The sequence below is a fragment of the Halichoerus grypus genome, chromosome 6, assembly GCF_964656455.1.
Source record: "Halichoerus grypus chromosome 6, mHalGry1.hap1.1, whole genome shotgun sequence".
Lineage (NCBI taxonomy): Eukaryota > Metazoa > Chordata > Mammalia > Carnivora > Phocidae > Halichoerus > Halichoerus grypus.
Window position 1 is genome coordinate 171,202,534 of NC_135717.1, and position 21,532 is coordinate 171,224,065.

Genomic DNA, 21,532 nt, shown 5'->3' on the forward strand with positions numbered 1-21,532 from the left:
GACTACTTTAAGATTTCTTTTCCTTTGGGGAGGGCGCCTGGGTGGCATCCAACTCTTGATTTCAGCTCAGGTCATGATCTCAGAGTCCTGAGATCTAGCCCCATCGTGGGCTCAGTGCTCAATGTGGAGTCTGCTTAAGATTCTCTCTCTCCCTCTGCCCCTTCCCCCACCACTTGCGCATATATGTGCTCTCTCTAAAAACTGAATAAATAAATAAATAATAATTTTTTAAAAAAAAGTTTTCTTGGGCGCCTGGGTGGCTCAGTTGGTTAAGCGACTGCCTTCAGCTCAGGTCACGATCCTGGAGTCCCTGGATCGAGTCCCGCATCAGGCTCCCTGCTCGGCAGGGAGTCTGCTTCTCCCTCTGACCCTCCCCCCTCTCATGTGCTCTCTCTTTCATTCTCTCTCTCTCAAATAAATAAAATCTTTAAAAAAAATAAAAAATAAAAAAAAAAAAAAAAAAAAGTTTTCTTTTCCTTTGGTATTTTTCAGTTTTATTGTGAGTCTAAGAGTAGATTTATTTTTACATACAGTCGTTATGATACCTTCCCCCTCTCGAATCTGCATTCGTGTCTTCATCAGTTCTAGGAAATTCTCAGACCCTGGTGTAGATACGTCTCTCCTACATTCTGTTCACTCCTTCAGCAACTTCAGGTAGATGTGTGTTAGACCTTTTTCTGTTTCCAGCAAGCTAACTTTCGTGTTTACATTTGCCTTGTCTCTCTCTGTCATATTCTAGGGGACTTGGGTATGTCTGTCTTCCAGGAAGCCAGTTTCCCTTTGGTTATCTAATCTGCTTCTTCAGCCATCCACTGAGAGATTGACTTCAGAAGTTGTTTTTTCTTTCTTTCTGGTTCCTTTCAAATCAGCATAGTTCTTTTCAATTGAATTTTCAACTCATCTTTGTGGTTCTGTTCCTTATCCCTTTAAACATTTCATGATAGCTATTCTGTATCTAATCATTCCCTTACCTGAAGTCCTGGAAGATCTAAATTTGGTATATGTTGTTCCTGCTGACTCTCACGTACAGTGACCTACCTTGTGTGCTTGACGACCTTTGGTTGTGAGCTCACGTTTATTTACTTGATGTTATTTTTTGGAAATCATGCCAGCCCAGATTTGAGGGAAATTTCCTCCAGAACTTGTTTGAATATGCTTTTGCCAAAAGATAAGTGGTCCTAATGACCTGGGACTCTTGTATCCCCTATGGGAATCCTGGATTAATGTGAGAATCGCTGGCTCATTATCCCCACTTTTTGCTGCAGGACCTCAGGGCAACATCTCCTTTTATATGTATACTGTACCACTTACCTTATCACTACTCTCAGCTCTAGTTTCAGTTCTGGGGTATCTTTTTTCAAGAGAGAAAAAGTCCTTAAGACCTCTTTTACATTATGTAATGTCAACCTTTCATAAAATATATCTGTATCCAGGATCTAGTTGTTTTCTAACAAGAAATGTATTCTGTCATTTTGCCAGAAACAAAATCCACATCCATTCGTCAAAGTTGCCATTATTAAATATATATACCCATTGAACCATTATTCTACTACATGCCAAATTGTGTGTTTATTTATACATAAATAAGATGTACCCTGTCTTCAAGGACATAAATAGGTAGTTTCAATATAATATGACAAGTAATAAGAGAGAGATAAACCTAAAGTGTTTTCCTTTCCCCACATGTATTGTGATGGGGAGCAAAAGGGGAAATGATATTCTAAAGTTAAATGGTTAAGGGTAATCATATTTGAATAAGGCCCTGGATACCAACTTGTATAGGAATTTTAAACATAATGGTGATAATGATACCATTTATGATGTGCTATTTACACCTAGTAATTCAGACCTAAGCAGTGTGGTTCCAGTGTGGGCCTATGCATTACTGTGCAACAGCCACTTTCTTGAGTCATGTGAATTCATTTGAAAAATTGAGATGCTGTTTCTTATAAGAAGGAACCAGAGAAGATTAGTCTCCTTTAAGTTAGCTTTTTAAATATATATATAAAATGAAAGACACAAAGAGTTTAAATTAGAAAAAACAACTGACAGTCATAACGTCACCTACTTTGACATATCATACTTTTGTTGCAGGATGGGGAAATGGTGCTGCTGGATGGAGGTTGTGAGTCTTCTTGCTATGTGAGTGACATAACCCGTACCTGGCCTGTCAATGGCAGGTAGGACTTTTACAGATCCCATTGCTTCTTAGGAGTATGAGTTGGAATATGGGTATATTAGGAATAAATGACTGAAAAATATACAGGTCCCCTCTAGCTCAGGTTAATTGCCTTTGCAAAACTCCTGATTACTTTCTAAGACTGTTTTATTCACCAGATCATAGGATCAGTCTTCTAGACACACCTAGTTAACACACACACATTCACATTTAAAAAAGTAAATTTGAGGGGTGCCTGGCTGGCTCAGTCAGTGGAGCATGTGACTCTTGATCTTGAGCTTGGGGTTCAGGCCCCATATTGGGTGTAGAGATTACTTAAAAATAAAATCTTTAAAAATAAATAAATAAAATAATTTGGAGTTTTTATTTTCTGATTACAAAAGTAATCCAGTTTTCAGTTAAAAAAAAAAATAACTAGACATGAGAAGAATCAGAAAATGACCCATAATCAAGAAAAATAGTCAATAAAAGCAGATCCTGAATAACCCTAAGATTTCAGTTAGTAGACAAGGACTTTAAAGCAGCTATTATAGATATGTTCACAGAGTTAAAGGAACATATATAAGTACAATGAGTGAACCAATGGAGAGTCTCAGTAAGAAATAACCAGAGATTCTGGGGAGATGGTAGCAAAAGCATAGTTTTTTGCTCTCTCCAAATTGGCAAATAATAATAGAGCTACTAAGTAACAAAACCAAACACTGGGTGATAGGATATCACTTAAACTGTAAAATGCAAAGTTATGAATATACTGCACAACTACAAGGCCTGGATGGTATCAGTATCTGTGTGGAAGAAAGGAGGCAGCGGTAGTAGAGGAAGCTATCTGACGTACCTGGGAACAAAGGAACTCACAGATAACCAACAGCTATTCACTGGAAAGAATGGTGAGCCAATTTGAGAACAGAAACTGAAAATGGGAAAGATTTGTCACTCCAGAGGCCTGAGGAAGTTTGAGGGTGCTATGCTCCCTTCTAAGAAGAAACTGCTGGAAGTAGAATCGAAAGTAAGCAGGTTAAGGACAAGAGAGAGGAAGGAATTGAAATACCCAAATCAGAGAGGGGGAGAGGAATTGAAAGCAAGCTGCCATATTGTTTACCACTACACCAAAACAATAGGAGAGTAAGCTCTGTGATGTTAAAAAATCTTTACTAAAGCCTGCCTCATTCTAAAAGTTTAGGAAAATTAATTTTACATAAAATAAGCAACAAAAAAGTGTCTTGGTTAATCTCATACAAAGTTAATTAAAAGCAAAAAAAGGAATAAGCACATAACATCAACATCCCTACTGATAATGGAAGCATACTGGAAAGACATGGCTACAAAAGAGATCAAAACAGTGACCTACTATGTTAAAGCAAGCTAGAATTTTTTAAGCACATCATTCAAGACATGAAAGAACAACACAAATCAAAACTGGAAAATTCAGAAACAAAGTGACAATACTCAGGAAAGAACTAGAAATAAAATAAAAAATCATACCAGAAAAAAGACTGGGTTGAAAGGTACACACTAACAATGAAGCACAATAAAGCCTTAACAACAAATAGGAAGGATGAGAGGGAAGAAAAATTTAAAAATCAAAATGAAATAAAGAGAAAAAAGATTACAGGGAAAATGACAAATATTTAAAATAAGCAAAGAAGTTAGAACATACACATAAAGGAAGCTCTGAAGAAGAAAACGAAAGCATGGAAACAGAACATATCCTAAAAACTATAATTCAATAAAATTTTCCTGAAATGAAAAAAATTTTGGAACTACTTTTGAAAGAGCACATCATGTACCTGAGAATATCAGCCCAGAAAAAGCAACACCAAGACATATTCTAGTAAAATTCTGAACCTACAAGAAAAATTCCTTTGGGATCCAGAAAAAAAGAACGTGATTTATAAAGGAAAGGAAATTAGATTATCAGACTTTCAAAAGCAATGCTTTATACAAGTAGAAAATAGAGTAACATATTAAAGATACTCAAAGAACAAAAGTGTAAGCCAAAGACTTTATATGCAGCAAAAGCAACTTTCAGCTGTAAAGGGCACAGATTGTTATGTAGAAACTTAAGGCTTCCTCCCATGAGGAATCTGCTAGAGCTAGAGCTATGTGATCCAATATGACACCTAGTCACCAGTCCCATGGGACTACTTACATTTAAGTTAATATCAAATCAAATTTACACTAGTTTTTTACTTGAACTGGCCACATTTAGCACATGTTGCTAGTGGGTACCATATTGGACAACAGATACACAGGAAAACACATCAGCACAGGAAGGTTTATTGGTCAGTACTGCGCTAGAGCATGAGCTTCAGTTGACCAAAGTGACTAGAGACATTGACATAAGGATTGCTGGTGAACATGAGAAACAGTTCACTGTAGAACTAAGACTAAGTGAATCTAAGAGGAAGAGAGCGTTGTAGTAATAGCTGTATGCTCTGATCATGTAGAGTAGTACAACATTTTTTTAAATGGAGAATGGGAGGAGCATATGGGGAAAAAAAAAAATCTCAGTATTTCCAGCAGTTATATTTGTTATAATATCTGTATTGTTATTCTGAAATTGGTGTGTGTGTCTGTGGTAGGGGGTTAAAACAGAATAAGAGGGGCACCTGGCTGGCTCAGTCAGAAGAGCATACAACTCGTGATCTCAGAGTCATGAGTTCAAGCCCATGCTGGGTGTAGAGATTACTTAAATAAACAAGCAATGAAAATAAATAAATAAATACAAACAAAAGAGTAAGAGATAATTTTAATTCTTCTTCCTTGTGCCCTTGAAAACCAGGATGCATGGTATGGACGAAAAAAAGTAAATGAAATATAGAGAGGTTACATAAAAGCTCTATCGTCTCAAATTTTAATTGAAGTATCAGTATGAACTCAAATGATTTTTTTTCTTTATATGATTTTTCCCCTTCCCTTTTCTGTCCACCAAGAAGGCTAGAAACTATGACCAACTTAGTAGCAATGAGTATCACCAGTGCCCTGATTATGATCTTGAAATACAATTTTTCCCTAAAATAAATGAGAGCTTCTTGGAGAGTTGGCTGACTCCAGGTCTGGATCAGGAAATTTATAAGATGAAGCCTGGAACATCTTAGAATACCAGATAGCAGGGGCGCCTGGGTGGCTCAGTCATTGGGCATCTGCCTTCGGCTCGGGTCGTGATCCCAGGGTCCTGGAATCGAGCCTCGTGTCGGGCTCCCTGCTCTGCAGGAGGCCTGCTTCTCCCTCCCCCACTCCCCCTGCTTGTGTTCCCTCTCTCACTGTGTCTCTCTCTCTGTCAAACAAATAAAATCTTTAAAAAAAAAAAAAAAGAATACCAGGTAGCAAGGAAATGAGCAAAAACCAGTAGCGTCCTGTCAAAAAGACTCAGGAACCAACTTGAAGAGGTCCCACAGATCAAAGATAGGAAACTTTGAGCTTTGATAATGGTAATAACTTAAACCCATCAAATAAATTCAAATTCATGAGTTCATAATGATAACTTTTTTATAATAGTAATTTTTAAAAAATTGTTCATCTTCAGAGGATGATGGGAATCAATTCATTATTTTGAAAAGTGGTAAATAGGGGCGCCTGGATGGCTCAGTCGGTTGGGCATCTGCCTTCAGCTCAGGTCATGATCCCAGGGTCCCAGGATCGAGTCCCACATCAGGCTCCTTCCTTGCTCAGTGGGGAGCCTGCTTCTCCCTCTGCCTGCCGCTCCCCCTGCTTGTGCTTTCTCTCTGACAAATGGATGAATAAAATCTTTAAAAAAAAATTTTTTTTAAAGTGGTAAATAAAAGAATCAAGTATTCATCCTACCTTTTATGTATAAACTCTGTCACTAGATAACCAAATAGATTAGAGGAAATATCTCTTTAAAAATATTCCATGAAATGAATGAAAAGGAAATTATAGAATTAAAATTATTACCATTTTGCAACACCCATTAATGTATAGATATAAGCACTTAAGGATCCGTGGCTGCTAAGATCACAAAAAGAGGCAATCAGGTATCATGTGCCTCCTGAAATTTTGCCAAGTACTACATATAACCAGCCTTGCTGAAGGGATTGAACCTGAGTCCGATTCATTCTTGGGATCCAGCTGCCAATTTGTAAGAAATAAGAAAGACAGTGGAATATGTTGAACTACACCTAGGGGATGTGTATTCGTCAGCTCAGGTTGCCATAACAAAATACAACAGACTGGGTGTTTTAAACAACAGTTCTGAAGGCTGGGAAGTTCAAGATCAGGGTGCTGGCAAGGCAGGTTTCCTCCTGACGCCCCTTCTCTTGGCCTGTAAGCAGCTGCCGTCTTGCTGTGTGCTCACGTGACCTCTTCTACACGAAGAGACAGGGAGAGAAAGCAAGCTCTATGGTGCCTTATAAGGACACTAATTCTATCAGAGCAGGGCCCCACCCTTATGATCTCATATAACCTTAGTTACTTCCTTTAGAGGCCTCATCTCTAAATACAGCCACACTAATGGTTAGGACTTCAACATATGAATTTTGGGGAGATACAGACTTTCATTCCGTAATGCAATTAGCAAAATCTAGACTGTGATAAACCCTGTTTGTCAAACAGTCTGGATTCTTTAACACATACAAGGAAATGAAAAAGGATAGAAAAAGGAACCTGTCGACTAAAAGAGACTTAAAAGGCATATCAAATTTGTTTAAAATAAGCAGGAAGAAAATTGTCCTGGGATGCATATTTGGGTTATAAAGCATTTTTTTATACAAGAAATGGGGAGTGACTGCTAATGGATATGGGGGTGAGGAGGGTTGCATGAAAATATTCTGGAATTAGATAGTGATGATGGTTGCATAAGCATATTTGTGAAAATATAAAACCATTGAACTGTACACTTTTTAAAATGGGTGAATTTTATGATATACAAATTATATCAATAAAAATGAGAAACAAGTACATAGAAATAAAAAATCACAAGGTGGGGCACCTGGTTGGCTCAGTCAGAAGAGCATCCAATTCTTATCTCGGGGTCATGAGTTCAAGCCCCACATTGGTTGTAGAGATTACTTAAAAATAAGATCTTTTAAAAATAAATAAGTAAATATAAAAAACCACAAGGAAATGATAGCTGTGAAAGTTAGGATAATGGTACATACTGAGAGAATTGTAATAGTTATGAAGCACATAGAAGGGACTTCTGTGATAATTGGCCAAGTTCCATCTTTTATCTGACTAGTCAACCTTACACTAATTTCTTAAGGTATATATTTGTGTGGCTTTCTGTATCTGTAAAGCTGAAAAGTATAATAACTGGAATGGAAAATTCACTGGATGGACCTTACAGCAGATTGGAGGCAGAAGGCAAGTGAACTAGAAGAGAAATAGAAATTATCTGGTCTGGGGGCACCTGGGTGGCTCGGTCGTTGAGTGTCTGCCTTCAGCTCCGGTCATGATCCCAGGGTCCTGGGATCGAGCCCTGCATCGGGCTCCCGCTCCGTGGGAAGCCTGCTTCTCCCTCTCCCACTCCCCCTGCTTGTGTTCCCTCTCTCGCTGTGTCTCTCTCTGTCAAATAAATAAATAAAATCTTAAAAAAAAAAAGAAATTATGTCTGAAGAACAGAAATATATTGTAGAAGAATGAAGAAAACCTCAGAGACTTCTGAGACATTTTCAAGCAAATTAACATACATCTAATTGGAGACTCAGAAATTGAAGAGAGAACAGAGCAGAAAAAACCTTTGAAGAAATAATGGCCAAAAACTTCCCAAGTGTGCTGAAAGACATCAACTTATAGATGTGAATGACATTGTTTTGTTTTTTTTTTAAGATTTTATCTATTTGACAGAGAGAGACACAGCGAGAGAGGGAACACAAGCAGGGGGAGTGGGAGAGGGAGAAGCAGGCTTCCCGCCGAGCAGGGAGCCTGATGCGGGGCTCGATCCCAGGATCCTGGGATCATGACCTGAGCCGAAGGCAGACACTTAACGACTGAGCCACCCAGGCGCCCCTGTGAATGACATTATTAACCACCTTAATTACATTGACATTTGTAGAACACTATTCCCAACAACTGCAGAATACACACTCTTTTCAAATACTTATGGAACATCACCAAAACCATTTGCTGGACCATCAAATAAGTCTTAATGAGTTTCAGAAGACTGAAGTCTTATAAAATGTGTTCTCTGACTACAATGGAATTAAATTAGAATGTCATAATAATACGATATTTTTAAATCTCCAAATGTTTGGAAATTAGTGAATATGTTTTAAGTAACCAGTGGGTCAAAGAAGAAACCACAAGGGAAAGGGAAGAAACCACAAAGTACTTCAAATCAGTGATAATAAAAATACTATATATCAAAATGTGTCACATAGAGCTACAGCAGAAATTTATATGTAGCTTTAAATGCTTACATTAAAAGAAAGGTTTGAAATCAATAATGTAAACTTCCACCTTAGAAAGCTATTAAAAAGATGAGCAAATTAAAACCAGAGTAAGCAGGAGGAAGGAAACAAGATAAGACCAAAATATCAATGAAATAGGAAAAAGATAATGAGTAGAGAAAATTAACAAAGCCAAATGGTTGTTCCCTAAATAGATTAATAAAATTGATAAACTCCCTTGCAAGATAAAAAAAAAGAGAAGACAAATTACCATAATCAGGAATGAAAGGGTATATCACTATAAGTCTTACAGATACCAAAAGGATAATAAGGTAGGGGTGCCTGGGTGGCTCAGTTGGTTAAGCATCCAACTCTTGATCTCAGCTCAGGTCTTGATCTCAGGGTTGTGAGTTCAAGCCCCATCTTGGGCTCCACGCTGGGCTTGGAACCTACTTAAAAAATAAATAAAGGATAATAAGGTAATGTGAACAACTATGGGTAGTCCTTATTGTTAGTCACAGAGCAAATGCAAATTAAGCCTCTGCATATGCACTAGAACGGCTAAACTTAGAAAGACCAAGCATATCAAGTGTTGGCAATGATGCAGTGCAACTGGAACTCTCAGACATTGCTCGTGGTGACATAAAATGCTACAGTTACTTTGGGAAAAAATTTGCTAGTTTCTTATTAGAAACAAACACTGATTCCTTGGCCTAACAAACCCACTTCTGGGTATTGATCAAAGAGAAATGAAAATGTGTCCACAAAAAGACTTGTACAAGAATACTCAGAACAGCTTTATTCACAGTAGCCCAAAACTGGAAACAACCTAAATGTCCATCAACAGGAGACTGAATACACAAGTTGTGGTTTATTCATACAGTAGAATATCACTTAGCAATAAAAAGCAACAAACTACTGATTGAACCAACACCATAATGGATCATACAGACATTGTACTCAGTGAAGAAAGCTTAACACAAAAGAGTATGTATTGTATGATTCCATTTATACATATGATTCCATTTATATGATAGAAAACTAAGGTGAAAATAATCAGAAGTCCTCTCATGCTCTCTCTCAAATCTCTCTCTCTCAAATAAATCTTTTAAAAAAATAAAAATATAAAATAATCAGAACAGCCTTTGCCTCTGGGTGTGGGAATACTGATTAGAATAACAGTGAGGAAACTTTCTGTGTCATGATGGGAATATGGATCTGGATCAGTCAGAGTTCTCCAGAGAAACAGAACCACTAGGATATATTATGTATGTGGGTATATGTGTAGGTAGGTTGGTTGATTGCTTTTTAAGGAATTGGCTCATGCAGTTGGGGCTGGCATGTCTGCATTTTGTGAGGTAGGCCAGCAGGCTAGAAACTCAAGCAAAAAATAGATGTTGCAGATGTGGGAATTCCTTCTCTAGTATAGCAAGACAGTTCTGGCATTTGAATTCATTTAGTGTAGGTTACCTTTTAGTGTGTGTTTCAGCCAACCAACCAAATAGACTGTTAGAGCCTTATTTGACCCTGGAGCTGCAACACTGAATCCAGAATCTCTGCTTAATGGACTTATATCAATACATTCAGCCTTATCCAACTTTATGTTCCTTCTATCATTATCCTGCAGTGTTCATATACATTCCCACACATATTCCTAGATTTTTGTCTGTGTAAATAGGAAAAATCACATCGGTTTTTGTTTTGTTTTGTTTTGTTTGTTTGGATTATAGTGCACCTCCTGGTGGGTCACACTTTATATCTAACCTTTTAGGGCCTGCTGAGAGTAGAATCTGATCATAGGTCTAGAACCATCTGCTGGCAACTACCTCATGGGAGGTTCCTGTAGGTTCTCAGTCAAAATAGAGTGAATCTCCTTAGCTGGGGGGTAGAAGGGCTGCTTCTACTGGCAAAGACTCAACCAAATTTAGGGCTCAATGTTCCCAGCTTTATTGGGATCAGTACATCCATTTGTCAAAATTGTACAGCTCAGATTTCTGTACTTTAGTATATATAAAATTTACATGAAAAAAAACTTAACTCTTCAGTAATACTGTGGTGGGTTGGAATATAGGTACATTTATAGATGACACAAATATAACAGTGTTGCTAATGGCTGAACCTGGAGATGGATATGAAGGTGTTCATTATTCAATTATATTGTTATTTTAACCATTCTTATTAGGGGACATTTAGAGTGTGTCATAATTATAAAAAAAAAAACAATGTTTTTATATAGTCAGCTTTTTTTTATTTCAAGTATTTTCTTAGGATGGAATCTTAGAGCAGAATTATAAGTTCAAATAGTATGAGTATCATTATTAAGGCCCTTCATTTAATTGGCTATACTAATTTGCACTGCCATCAACAGTGTAGAAAATCCATATCATATACTATGCCAGCTTAATATTTTCTCATTTTTCCCCATGACTGCTAAAGAAATTATTATTCTAAGGACACCTAGAAACTACATGTTACTAGTAGCCAAAGTATCTACTAGTTTATCTCATGACATCTGCTTTACCTACAGGAAGTGGATCCCTTTGTTTTGGTTTGTTGTTTGTTTGTTTATGGTAAAAAAAAAAAATGGAATGGACCAAGGGTGAGCTTGATCTGGCCCTCCCATTGCACTCATGGCTGGGTTGAGTGTATCCGCTAGCCTCACCTCATGTATAGCTGCTGGTCATTTGAGAGATAGACTATTGCTGCCCCAGCTTGAAGAGTTATTGCTCCTCTTGTTGAGTGTTGAGGGCACAGTTAAGGTCCTGTCAGTACTGATTTACTGGTACTGATGTAGTAGTAATCAACAATGCCCCATCATCAGCACCTTGGAGTTTTCCTAATCAAATTTAGAAGCAAACGTCCTGCAATATCAGATTATTCCAAATGTGAGTTATTTGGTTTTCCTGTCCCCAGGTTCACGGCACCTCAGGCAGAACTCTATGAAGCTGTTCTAGAGATACAGAGAGACTGTCTGACCCTCTGCTCCCCTGGGACAAGCTTGGAGAACATCTACAGCTTGATGCTCACACTGATCGCACAGAAGCTAAAGGAGTTGGGGATCGTGAAGAACATTAAGGGAAATAATGCCTTCAAGGTACTGCCCCTCTTTTGACCCCGGCTCTCAAAAACACCTGATGTGCTGCTGGGTTTTTATCCTATGGAAAACTAATTAGATTTAGAAATGGTCTTTGTGATCTTCGTCTATAAGAGGGATATCGAGTGAACATGGATTAAAACAAAAGGAGTCAGTACTTACTTCTCCCAGAAGATGGCAGCACATTCTAGTTCGTTGCATCTTGTATGAGTAGCTCAATCTGCAGAAAATGAAGTCTGGTGCCGACAGGGTGGAAATGGACACAAAAAAAGGAGAAGAGGTTAACTCTCAATCCCTTTGTGGCGATTTTGAAAAGATAGAAGTCGTGGGGGAGGGTGTTTGTTGCTTCAGTGACATTGGTGAGATGAACAGTATCCCCAAGGGCCATGTCTTTAGTGAATTTCATCTGCATCCAAAATGTAATGATGTTCAGTAAGAATGTAAAACCTTAGCTTTAAATTAAGATGCCAGGTGGCCACGCCAAACAGACCATTAAGGCATCGCATCTCCAAGTTTAGGCTGCCAAGGTTTCTTTTATCAGTAGGAAAGACATTATAAATTCCTCCTGCTGAAGCCAACAAATCTAATTAACGGATAGGAATATCCAACCCGGTAAATGCCTAATAATTACTGTGTTAATTTGATGTTCTGTGCCTACTCCACAAGTTGCCGTGAGTTCCTCAGGGTCTCCAGAGCCGGCTTTCTGACAAGGACTTATGAACACTGAAAAGAGAACTGTTCTAACATAATCATCCTCCCTCCCCCAAGAAAAGAGGTTTTCATTTGCCGTAGACATTACTGGGGTTACCCAAGTCAGCATGTGTGTAAGTAATGGGAAAGGAAATGTGGATTAGTTCAAAGGCCATCAGTAGAATTGCATTCAAGAGGTAGCAGTTTATCAAGTCTCTTGAGCATTAGCCCGAGGGTAGGTTAAACCGCAAAATGGCAGAAACGTGCGGGAAGTATTAACACATATCTCACTGACTTATGCATGTTTAGCTTTCCCCTTAAGGCGTCATTGTGCTAATAACACTGTGGTGATTACCTTTTCCAGGCTGCTCGAAAATACTGCCCTCATCATGTTGGCCATTACCTCGGGATGGATGTCCATGACACTCCAGACATGCCCCGTTCCCTCCCTCTACAGCCTGGTATGGTAATCACGGTGGAGCCAGGTAAGGGCAGGTGCTAGCAGCCTCTGATCCCTTGGGACACATAATAGTAGCAGATAGAAAGGTAAATGTTGTTTATTTTTACCTGAACCAACGTAGTTAAATTAGGAGAGACAGGAAAACGGATTTCTTCAGTATAGATGGGAACTTTATTTTAGATTTTTTTCTTGAGCTTTCTTATTTAACATCACACAATTTGTTTAATTTGACTTCTCCAATAAAAAACAGATGGGGAATACTTTTTATAAGTAGATATTAAGAAATAAATCTTTTTTTATACCCTGCCTTTGCCAGGGCCAATTTATACTAGTCTCCTGTGCAGTGGTGGGCTGCTCACACCTCTGAGGCCCAGGTGCTTCCCTGCAGAAAGCTACTCAGACTCACCATGTTTCACTCTGCCAACTGCACTGAACTGTCCACATTATTCTCCTTCGGATCTAAGTCCTTTTTCCTGAGCTTCAGAGAAAGGTGGTGATCTGATGGCTGCCCAGCTTGATGATCCTGGGCAGTGGGCAGAATTCAGCAGAGAAGTGGTGGTCACAGTGGAGTGTAAGGATTGATGTTAAAAGAATAATTTTTAAATACTCTGTTTTTGTTACGAAAATGGATTTCAGCTGTAGATTTCAAGTGTTTTCCTCTCTAAATTATAGAAATTATAGCTGGGACCTGACTTTGTTATACTACCCAGTCCTACATTGCTATCTGTGGCCTTATGTACTATTCATTCCAATCTGGTTGGTGCATGGGTGCTTCCTTAGGCTTTGGCTACATATTCCTTAGCTGATCTTTTTCTTTTTATCACAGGGCAGCATCTGTGAGTATAATGGAGGACGTTTCCAGTTTCTTAAATATGAAAAGACATGTTCTTGTCTGACTTTGTGATTAGAAAGGGTACCTTGGGCTCTTAGAATTTTCCAAATGTTCCTTAAAGTCTTCCTATTTCTTATTCTGCATCATATGCATCAGTTATATTTATGGCTTCTTTGAGTATCTCTGCAGCTTGTTGTTCAGGCTAAGTGGGTTTTTTTCAATATATTTTAAAATACTTTATATCCCTATTTTAGCAGTTCCCTTTTCCCAAGGGATGATTAGGCAGAGAAAGAATGCATTTATATAATCTACTGGTTCCCAGCATATGTTGACATACTCATAAGTAACTTTAGTGGCCTGCTTAAACCACCAGAATATGACAGAATCATGATAGAGCCTGTAGTCTGGTATACAAAACAATTACAGCAATAGTTTTAGCAGCCAACATTTATTGACCATTATGTGCCACACACTTTTACATATATGTACTATCCCATTTAATATCCACAGTTCTAGGTAGATACTCTTAGGATCGCAGTTTTACAGATCATTTGTAGCACAGAGAGGTTAGCTTGCTTGTCCCAAATCATCCAGTTACTGCCACTTAGGAATAGCACATTCTTTTTTCTACTTTTCAGGCATTTATATTCCAGAGGATGACAGAGATGCCCCAGAGAAGTTTCGTGGTCTTGGTGTACGAATTGAAGATGATGTAGTGGTGACTCAGGATTTACCTCTCATCCTTTCTGCAGATTGCCCCAAAGAGATGAATGACATCGAACAGATATGCAGCAGGGCCTCTTAACCCTCTTTGCAGCCCACGTGCCTCAGGTTTGGAGGGGGTGTACGTCTGCATCTGTGCATGTTTGCCGACTGAGCGTCTCTGCGTGTATGTTTCTACACATGTTCCATTTGGGAGTGTGGCAACTGTATAGAATGTATGAAATTGCATATGTGATCTTTATTTAAGTAGCTAAAAATCTGGAAAATTGAATTTTTGAACAGTATGTTACTACAACTTTAGTAACATTAACTCTGTACAATTAATGACCAAGGCAGGTTTAATTTTTAAATGTACAGAAAAATCTTGATTATATATGTCCATGCATTCCAGTTAACACAATTAAACATACAGAAAATTTTCTCCTTCTCTCCGACTTTTTCCCTTTCTACATTTTTGCTGAGATCTACCTAATATCATACGCTGTTCATGATGCTTATATTTTGAGCTAACCACCAATGTTTCTGCGTATACTAAAAGCCACCTGTCAGTAATTGTGGGTGCCAATACATATCTTCCATAACTCCTATCCATCTCTTCCAGATCCTATATATCTACTGGAACCATATGAGCCCTTGTGGGCACTGGGGTCCTGCAATCCCACCATTCAGCTCCAATCCAGATTCTACCAACACTAACTACTAAACAAAACAGTTTTGAGTTTTTCTTGCTATTTGGTTGCTTGTGGCCTGGAAAGTGTTTAGCGCTTGATGAAGGAAGAAATGGAAGAGAAAGAAAAGCATATATGTATCTGCTGCATATCTACACCTCTGTGCATCTGTTCTCAATCTGAAGAAGATTCCTTTTCCAGGTATCCATGCTTTCTTTGTAGATTCTTAGTGCACTGACCCTCATAGCACACCCTTGAAGCTGCTGCCCTGGCCAAGGGTAGATCCTCTCCTTACCCTGTTGACGTCAGAGGAATGGCACCCAGGTTTCAGAGAGATGCTCCTGTTATCATTCTACAGTGTGTCTAGTGCAATATGTGGAACTCACCCAGTACCTGTAAACATCCTATGATCCTTTTATTTCTCTGATATTAGCACTGGAAGGGCAGTAGTAAGGAGTCATATTTCCCCTCAACACAGCATTGGCTGCATTCATACAAGAACTCACTTTGCAGAGTGAACGGGGCTAGATTATTGCAGATGGTTTATTCAGGAGCTTCTGTCATAGAACTACTGTGCTCGCCTCCTTTAAACCTGGATATGGGCCCAAGATGTACAAAACATGCTGCTTGTTAGAGCATAAATCCGAGGGATTTTAAGAAAGAAACGAGCTAGGGGATTAACACTCCCTGCAGTGCTAGAGGTTTGCCCATCTTATCAGGAAAACCCAAGGTGCAGAGCCAAAAGCAGACAAGCAGCAACTTCATCAGGAGACAAAGATAATGGTATAAAGCAGAGTGATAGACACGCTGTCCTGCCAGTACTCGCCCTTGAGTGCTCTGGCTTTGCTCAGCAGCTGTGGGAATGGGTGGCCACGCAGCTGGAGTCCTGTCCCTGGGCCTGTCCTCCCCACCTCACTCCAACTTCTCAGTCCCATGCTACTTTCTAAAAGAAGGGGACTGAAAATAAATCCATAACTCTAGCTTCTCACCCTCTGGGCTCCTGTGGCCCCAACAACCCTTTCCTTGGATTGAGTGTCCTTAGTTCATCTACAATCCTGGAAAAGGAATTTCCTTTTCTTCCTATAAATCATTTTCTGTGGTCTTCAACTTTCTAGCTAAAAGTCTAGGTGGCTTTTATGTATAGCAGCACACCTGGACACAAAACAGACTTCTGCTGAGACTCTAGTCAAGTTCTGCAGATACGAGTCCTGCTTAGAATGGCTGTGGCAGAATTCTTCTGGTGACTTTTAATCCCCGAGCCAAGTACATTGTCCTTTGAGTCCCGGATTAACCTCAGTAGCTAAGCGTTGCCTCAGACTATCAGAACCATCAAGAGATGGATGGCATAGTGTTTCAGGGCTGTCTGACATATTCAGGATTTGTTGAGCAGATAGCGGTGCACAGGGCAGAAATCTCATTTGTTCTTAGCCATACCACAGACAAGCCCCGCATTTCCTCCATGTCTAAGTATAATACTTTATATATGCACCAGGCTCTCCTAATGGAAACCTTAATCTTCAGAAGTCCTTCAAATGTTACACTGGGATTTTTCTCCCTCAGGTGGAGAGAGATGGTTAGGTCATTAATGATGCCATGTAAATGAAGCATAGCTCGATAGCCTCTGCTGCTTACTTTTGTGTGTTTATCTCAGAAATTTGTGTTTTTCCTCATAATCAGGAAACAGACTGTTGTGTTATTTGAAATGCAGTAGTAGCAATTGCTGGAGTAGAAACCCCTCTCTTCCCACAGCCATAATATCCAAGCCAGGAAGGTACTTCTCATGGTGAATGAAAGTTCTCTCTGGGTCTTCTTTCAAAACACCCTTATTTTTTCACTATCTTTGTAAGGTCAGAAAGGGAAAACTCCTACCATAGACATTATATCTTAATTTGAGATTAAGATCCATAAAATAAGAAAATCCCATGAAGTTTAATCCCATGAAGTTTAAGAAAATCCCATGAAGACATTGTAACTCATTAAAATGGAAAAATTGGACTGTGTTATATTTTTCAAAGCTGACATAACCAGCATCCTCTTTAGCTTTCTTAATAATAGAAAGATTACAGATCTGACGCAGGAGTCCAGCCTCCTCCTGTGTCCGTGTCAGAGACCACGAGGACAGCACAGGGACTGCCCCGCCAGGCCAGCTGTGACCTCAGAGTCCTTTGTAACGCTGTGTTTCCATTAACTGCTACCAATAAGACAAAATTGGGATTTGAGTTAGACCCTGTCCGCCATCCCTCAGCTGGCATATGAGCAATAATAGAGCTCATTTGTGTGTGAATGTGTGTTAGAAACCACGTGAGGGCCCAGGATGGGGGCAGCAAAGGACCCTGCTTGCAAGAGATTTTTATGGTGTGGTTAATTTTTTTAAATTTTAGTTTCCCGAGGTGGGATCTGTAACCTAAAACTTAACCTGATAGTATTAAGTTTTAATCCTGGGAAAATATAATTCAAGCCGAAGTGTTTAATGTTCCTAATATAATGAGAAGGTGATACATCATTAAATGCTAACATTTAATTAGAGCAGAAGCCCATTGTCACAAAGTACATGGGTCTTCCTGGCTGCTCTTCTTACTTCTGCCCGTGTGTCACTGAGGAACTTGGGGCTCAGATCCCCACTGAAATCAAGGCCTCCTGGGGTATGCTTCATGAGGATCTGAGAGAACTGCAATCTTTGTTAGCATTTATTAATGCTTTGTATGACTTTTGTGCAATTATATAAGTTCAGTTTGGACAAAATGCTGTTACTTTTTAAGGCTCTAGCCACTGAAAATAGGTATGTCATTCCCCAACAAGGGAAAAGCATTTATTACCATCATTTTAAAAATAAACTATAAAACAATAGAAAAGTATGTGGTGTGTGTGTGTGTGATTTTCAAATCTAGACTTTATAGCTTTAAATGTGAGAACATTTTGTTCTACAAAATATTTTTTATAGAGGGGCGCCTGCCTGGCTCAGCTAGAACAGCATGTGACCCTTGGCCTCGGGGTTGTGAATTTGAGCCCCACATTAGGGGTAGAGATTACTTCAATAAATAAATATTTAAAAATTTATGTATTTTATTTTATTTTTTTAAAGATTTATTTATTTATTTATTTGAGAGAGAGAGAATGAGAGACAGAGAGCACGAGAGGGAGGAGGGTCAGAGGGAGAAGCAGACTCCCTGCCGAGCAGGGAGCCCGATGCGGGACTCGATCCCGGGACTCCAGGATCATGACCTGAGCCGAAGGCAGTCGCTTAACCAACTGAGCCACCCAGGCGCCCTTTAAAAATATGTATTTTAAAAATATATATTTTAGGAGCACCTGGGTGACTCGGTTAAGCGTCTGCCTTCGACTCAGGTCATGATCCCGGGGTCCTGGGATCGAGCTCCGCATCGGGCTTCCTGCTCTGCGGGGAGACTGCTTCTCCCTCTCCCACTCCCCCTGCTTGTGTTCCCTCTCTCGCTGTGTCTCTCTCTGTCAAATAAATAATAAAATCTTTAAAAAAAATAAAAAATTTAAAAAAATATATATATATATATATTTTAGGCGCACCTGGATGACTCTGTTAAGCGTTTGCCTTCGGCTCAGGTCATAATCTAAGGTCCTGGGAATCGAGTCCTACATTAGGCTCTCTGCTCAGCAGGGAGTCTGCTTCTCCTTCTCACTCTCCCTCTATGCTCTCCCTCTCTATCAAATAAATAAATGAAATCTTTAAAAAAATAAAATATATATATATTTTATACAGAGTATTAACTGCTGTCACAAAATCATGATTCAAACTTAAGATGATCTTATCAGTCATAGAGGGGAAAAAAATGAATGAATTAGATCTGGCCCATTAAAAGATTGGCTCAGGGGCACCTGGGTGGCTCAGTCGTTAAGCATCTGCCTTCGGCTCAGGTCATGATCCCAGGGTCATGGGATCGAGCCCTGCATCGGGCTCCCTGCTCAGCGGGAAGCCTGCTTCTCCCTCTCCCACTCCCCCTGCTTGTGTTCCCTCTCTCACTATGTCTCTATCTGTCAAATAAATAAAATCTTTAAAAAAAATAAAAATAAAAATAAAAAAATAAAAGATTGGCTCAAGGGTCTAGTGTATAACATGGTGACTATAGTTGATAATACTCTGTTGTATGATAGAAATTTGCTGAGAGTAGAACTTAAATGTTCTCACCAAAAAAAAGCAGGGGGAGATAAATATGTGAGTTGATAGATGTGTTAATTAAATAGATGGTGGGACACCCTTTCAAAATGTATCTGTATATCAAATCATCATGATGTACATTTTAAGTATCTTACATTTTGGTTAATTACACCTCAAGAAAGCTAGGGGGAGGGGCACCTGGATGGCTCAATCGGTTAACTGTCTACTTCGGTTAAGTGTCTGACTTTGGCTCAGGTCATGATCTGAGTCCTGGGATTGAGCCCCACATGGGGCTCCCGGCTGAGCGGGAAGTCTGCTTGTCCCTCTTCGTCTGCCCTTTCCTCCGCTCATGTTCTCTCTCCTAAATAATAAATAAATAAATAAATAAAATAAATAAAATCTTTAAAAAAGCAAGCAAGCAAGCTAGGGGGAGAAGGTTGACTCCACAAAACTGACCCACAGGTCTCCAGACAGACCCTGTACCACTCAAGACTGTGAACTTCGGCCATGAACATTTTATGAAGGATGAATTTTGTAGGGAAGTAGGATCACTTTGCAAAATTATAAATTTGTGAACTTTCTCAGTGAGCCATATACACAGCCATGAGTGTGGCCATTTCTTCCTAGTAGGAATCCTCGTTAAAATCAGGCTTTCTGGGGCACCTGGCTGGCTCAGTTGGTAGAGCATGTGACTCTTGATCTCAGGGTTGTAAGTTCGAGCCCCATGTTGGGTGTTGAGATTACTTAAAAATTAAATCTTTTGTGGCGCCTGGGTGGCATTAAACTTCTGCCTTTGGCTCAGGTCATGATCACGGGGTCCTGGAATTGAGCCCCGCATCGGGCTGCCTGCTCCATGGGAAGCCTGCTTCTCCCTCTCCCACTCCCCCTGCTTGTGTTCCCTCTCTTACTGTATCTCTCTGTCAAATACATAAATAAAATGTTTTTAAAAAATTAAATCTTTTAAAAATTAAATAATAAAATTAAAATCTTTTTTTAAGATGTTATTTATTTGAGAGACAGAGCACAAGCAGAGGGGAGGGGCAGAGGGAGAAGGAGAAGCAGACTCCCCACTGAGCAGGGAGCCTGACGCAGGGCTCCATCCCAGGACCCCGAGATCATGACCTGAGCTGAAGGCAGACACTTCGGCTGAGCCATCCAAGCACCCCTAAAATTAAAATCTTTAAGTAAAATCTGAGGCTTTCTCTAAGGTGTGCCGTCTAACATTTTTCACATCCTGGCACACATAAAAAGATATTTTTTGTATGGCACAATGGAATAAATTTGAGAGGACTTAGGAATGTATACATAAGACTTAGAGAAAAAAATTCATTCCATATCCTTTATATAATTGTGATAAGAAAAATAACATATACTAAGTTTTATAGAAACTTTTAAATTTGTATAACACTTCCAAGAAATGATTTTCAGAATGTCAAAAGACAGCCTACTTGTGGGAACATGACCTTTTTTTTCCTAATAGGCTGAAACCCTATACACAATTCCTGATGCAGACTTTTTAGCAGTAACATCTTCACATTCTTCATAATCACCCTCTACAAGAAATTTATTTGTACAAATAGGTGACAAAAAACTTGAAACCATTTTTATAATCATTTAAAATTTTATGATTCAACTGATGAATGGATAAAAAAGATGTAATATATTCATATGTGAAATATTATGCAGCCCTAAAAAGGAATGGACCACTGACACCTGCTACAACATAGATGAATCTTAAAAAGTGTGCTAAGTGAAAGAAGCCAGACTCAAAGACACATAATATAGGACTCCGTTTATATAAAATGTCCAGAACAGGCAAATCCATGGAGAGAGAAAGTAGATAGTAGTTGCAAGGGCTTGAGGGTAGGAAGGAAGTGGAGAGTGACTGCTAACAGAGTTTCGTTTTTAGGTGATGAAAATATTCTGGATAGAAGGTGGTGGCGGCTGCACAACTGTGAACCTACTAAAAAACCCGGAGTTGTATACTCTTAAAGGGAATCTATGGTCTTTGGATTAAATCTCAATAATTTACGACTGAAATTAAATTTAAAGAATCTAACTCCTTTCATTGACAAATGTGAAATTTCTTATGATGTGGATTTTTAATCAAACTAAAATCACATCAAATATTTCAAGATGATGAAGCTATAATTCACAGAATGTGAACATGCATTTTTAGAACAGTCACCCTGCCCCTAGCTTTGACCACAAAGGTCAGAAGTAAATACTAAAGTAAAATACTTTACTTCCACATACGTGAAGCAGAAAGCCAGGCTGTCTGGAGCTACACCTGCCAGGAGCCCTGGACCACTCTTCAGGCCCCATGATGCGCATGGCTAGCAGCACCTCAGGTCCCTGGAACACCGGATGCTCCAGCAACGCCATGGCTCCTTGTCTTTGATGAGCAACA

At 39.2% G+C, this 21,532-nt stretch overlaps 1 protein-coding gene across 3 annotated transcripts in view; it reads left to right on the forward strand.

Moving 5' to 3' along the window:
- XPNPEP3 (X-prolyl aminopeptidase 3) overlaps positions 1 to 17,848 on the forward strand; it is a 73,888-nt gene extending 56,040 nt beyond the window's left edge. For 2 of the 3 annotated variants that reach the window (XM_036072604.2, XM_036072606.2), the window contains 4 exons: positions 2,095 to 2,180; positions 11,440 to 11,620; positions 12,675 to 12,795; positions 14,241 to 17,848. In XM_036072604.2, coding sequence (XP_035928497.1) covers positions 2,095 to 2,180; positions 11,440 to 11,620; positions 12,675 to 12,795; positions 14,241 to 14,407 — 555 coding nt within the window. In that variant the 3' untranslated portion in view covers positions 14,408 to 17,848. The remainder of the gene's footprint in view (positions 1 to 2,094; positions 2,181 to 11,439; positions 11,621 to 12,674; positions 12,796 to 14,240) is intronic. The other variant, XM_078076675.1, reaches the window with a different exon arrangement.
- The last annotated feature ends 3,684 nt before the right edge of the window (positions 17,849 to 21,532 follow it).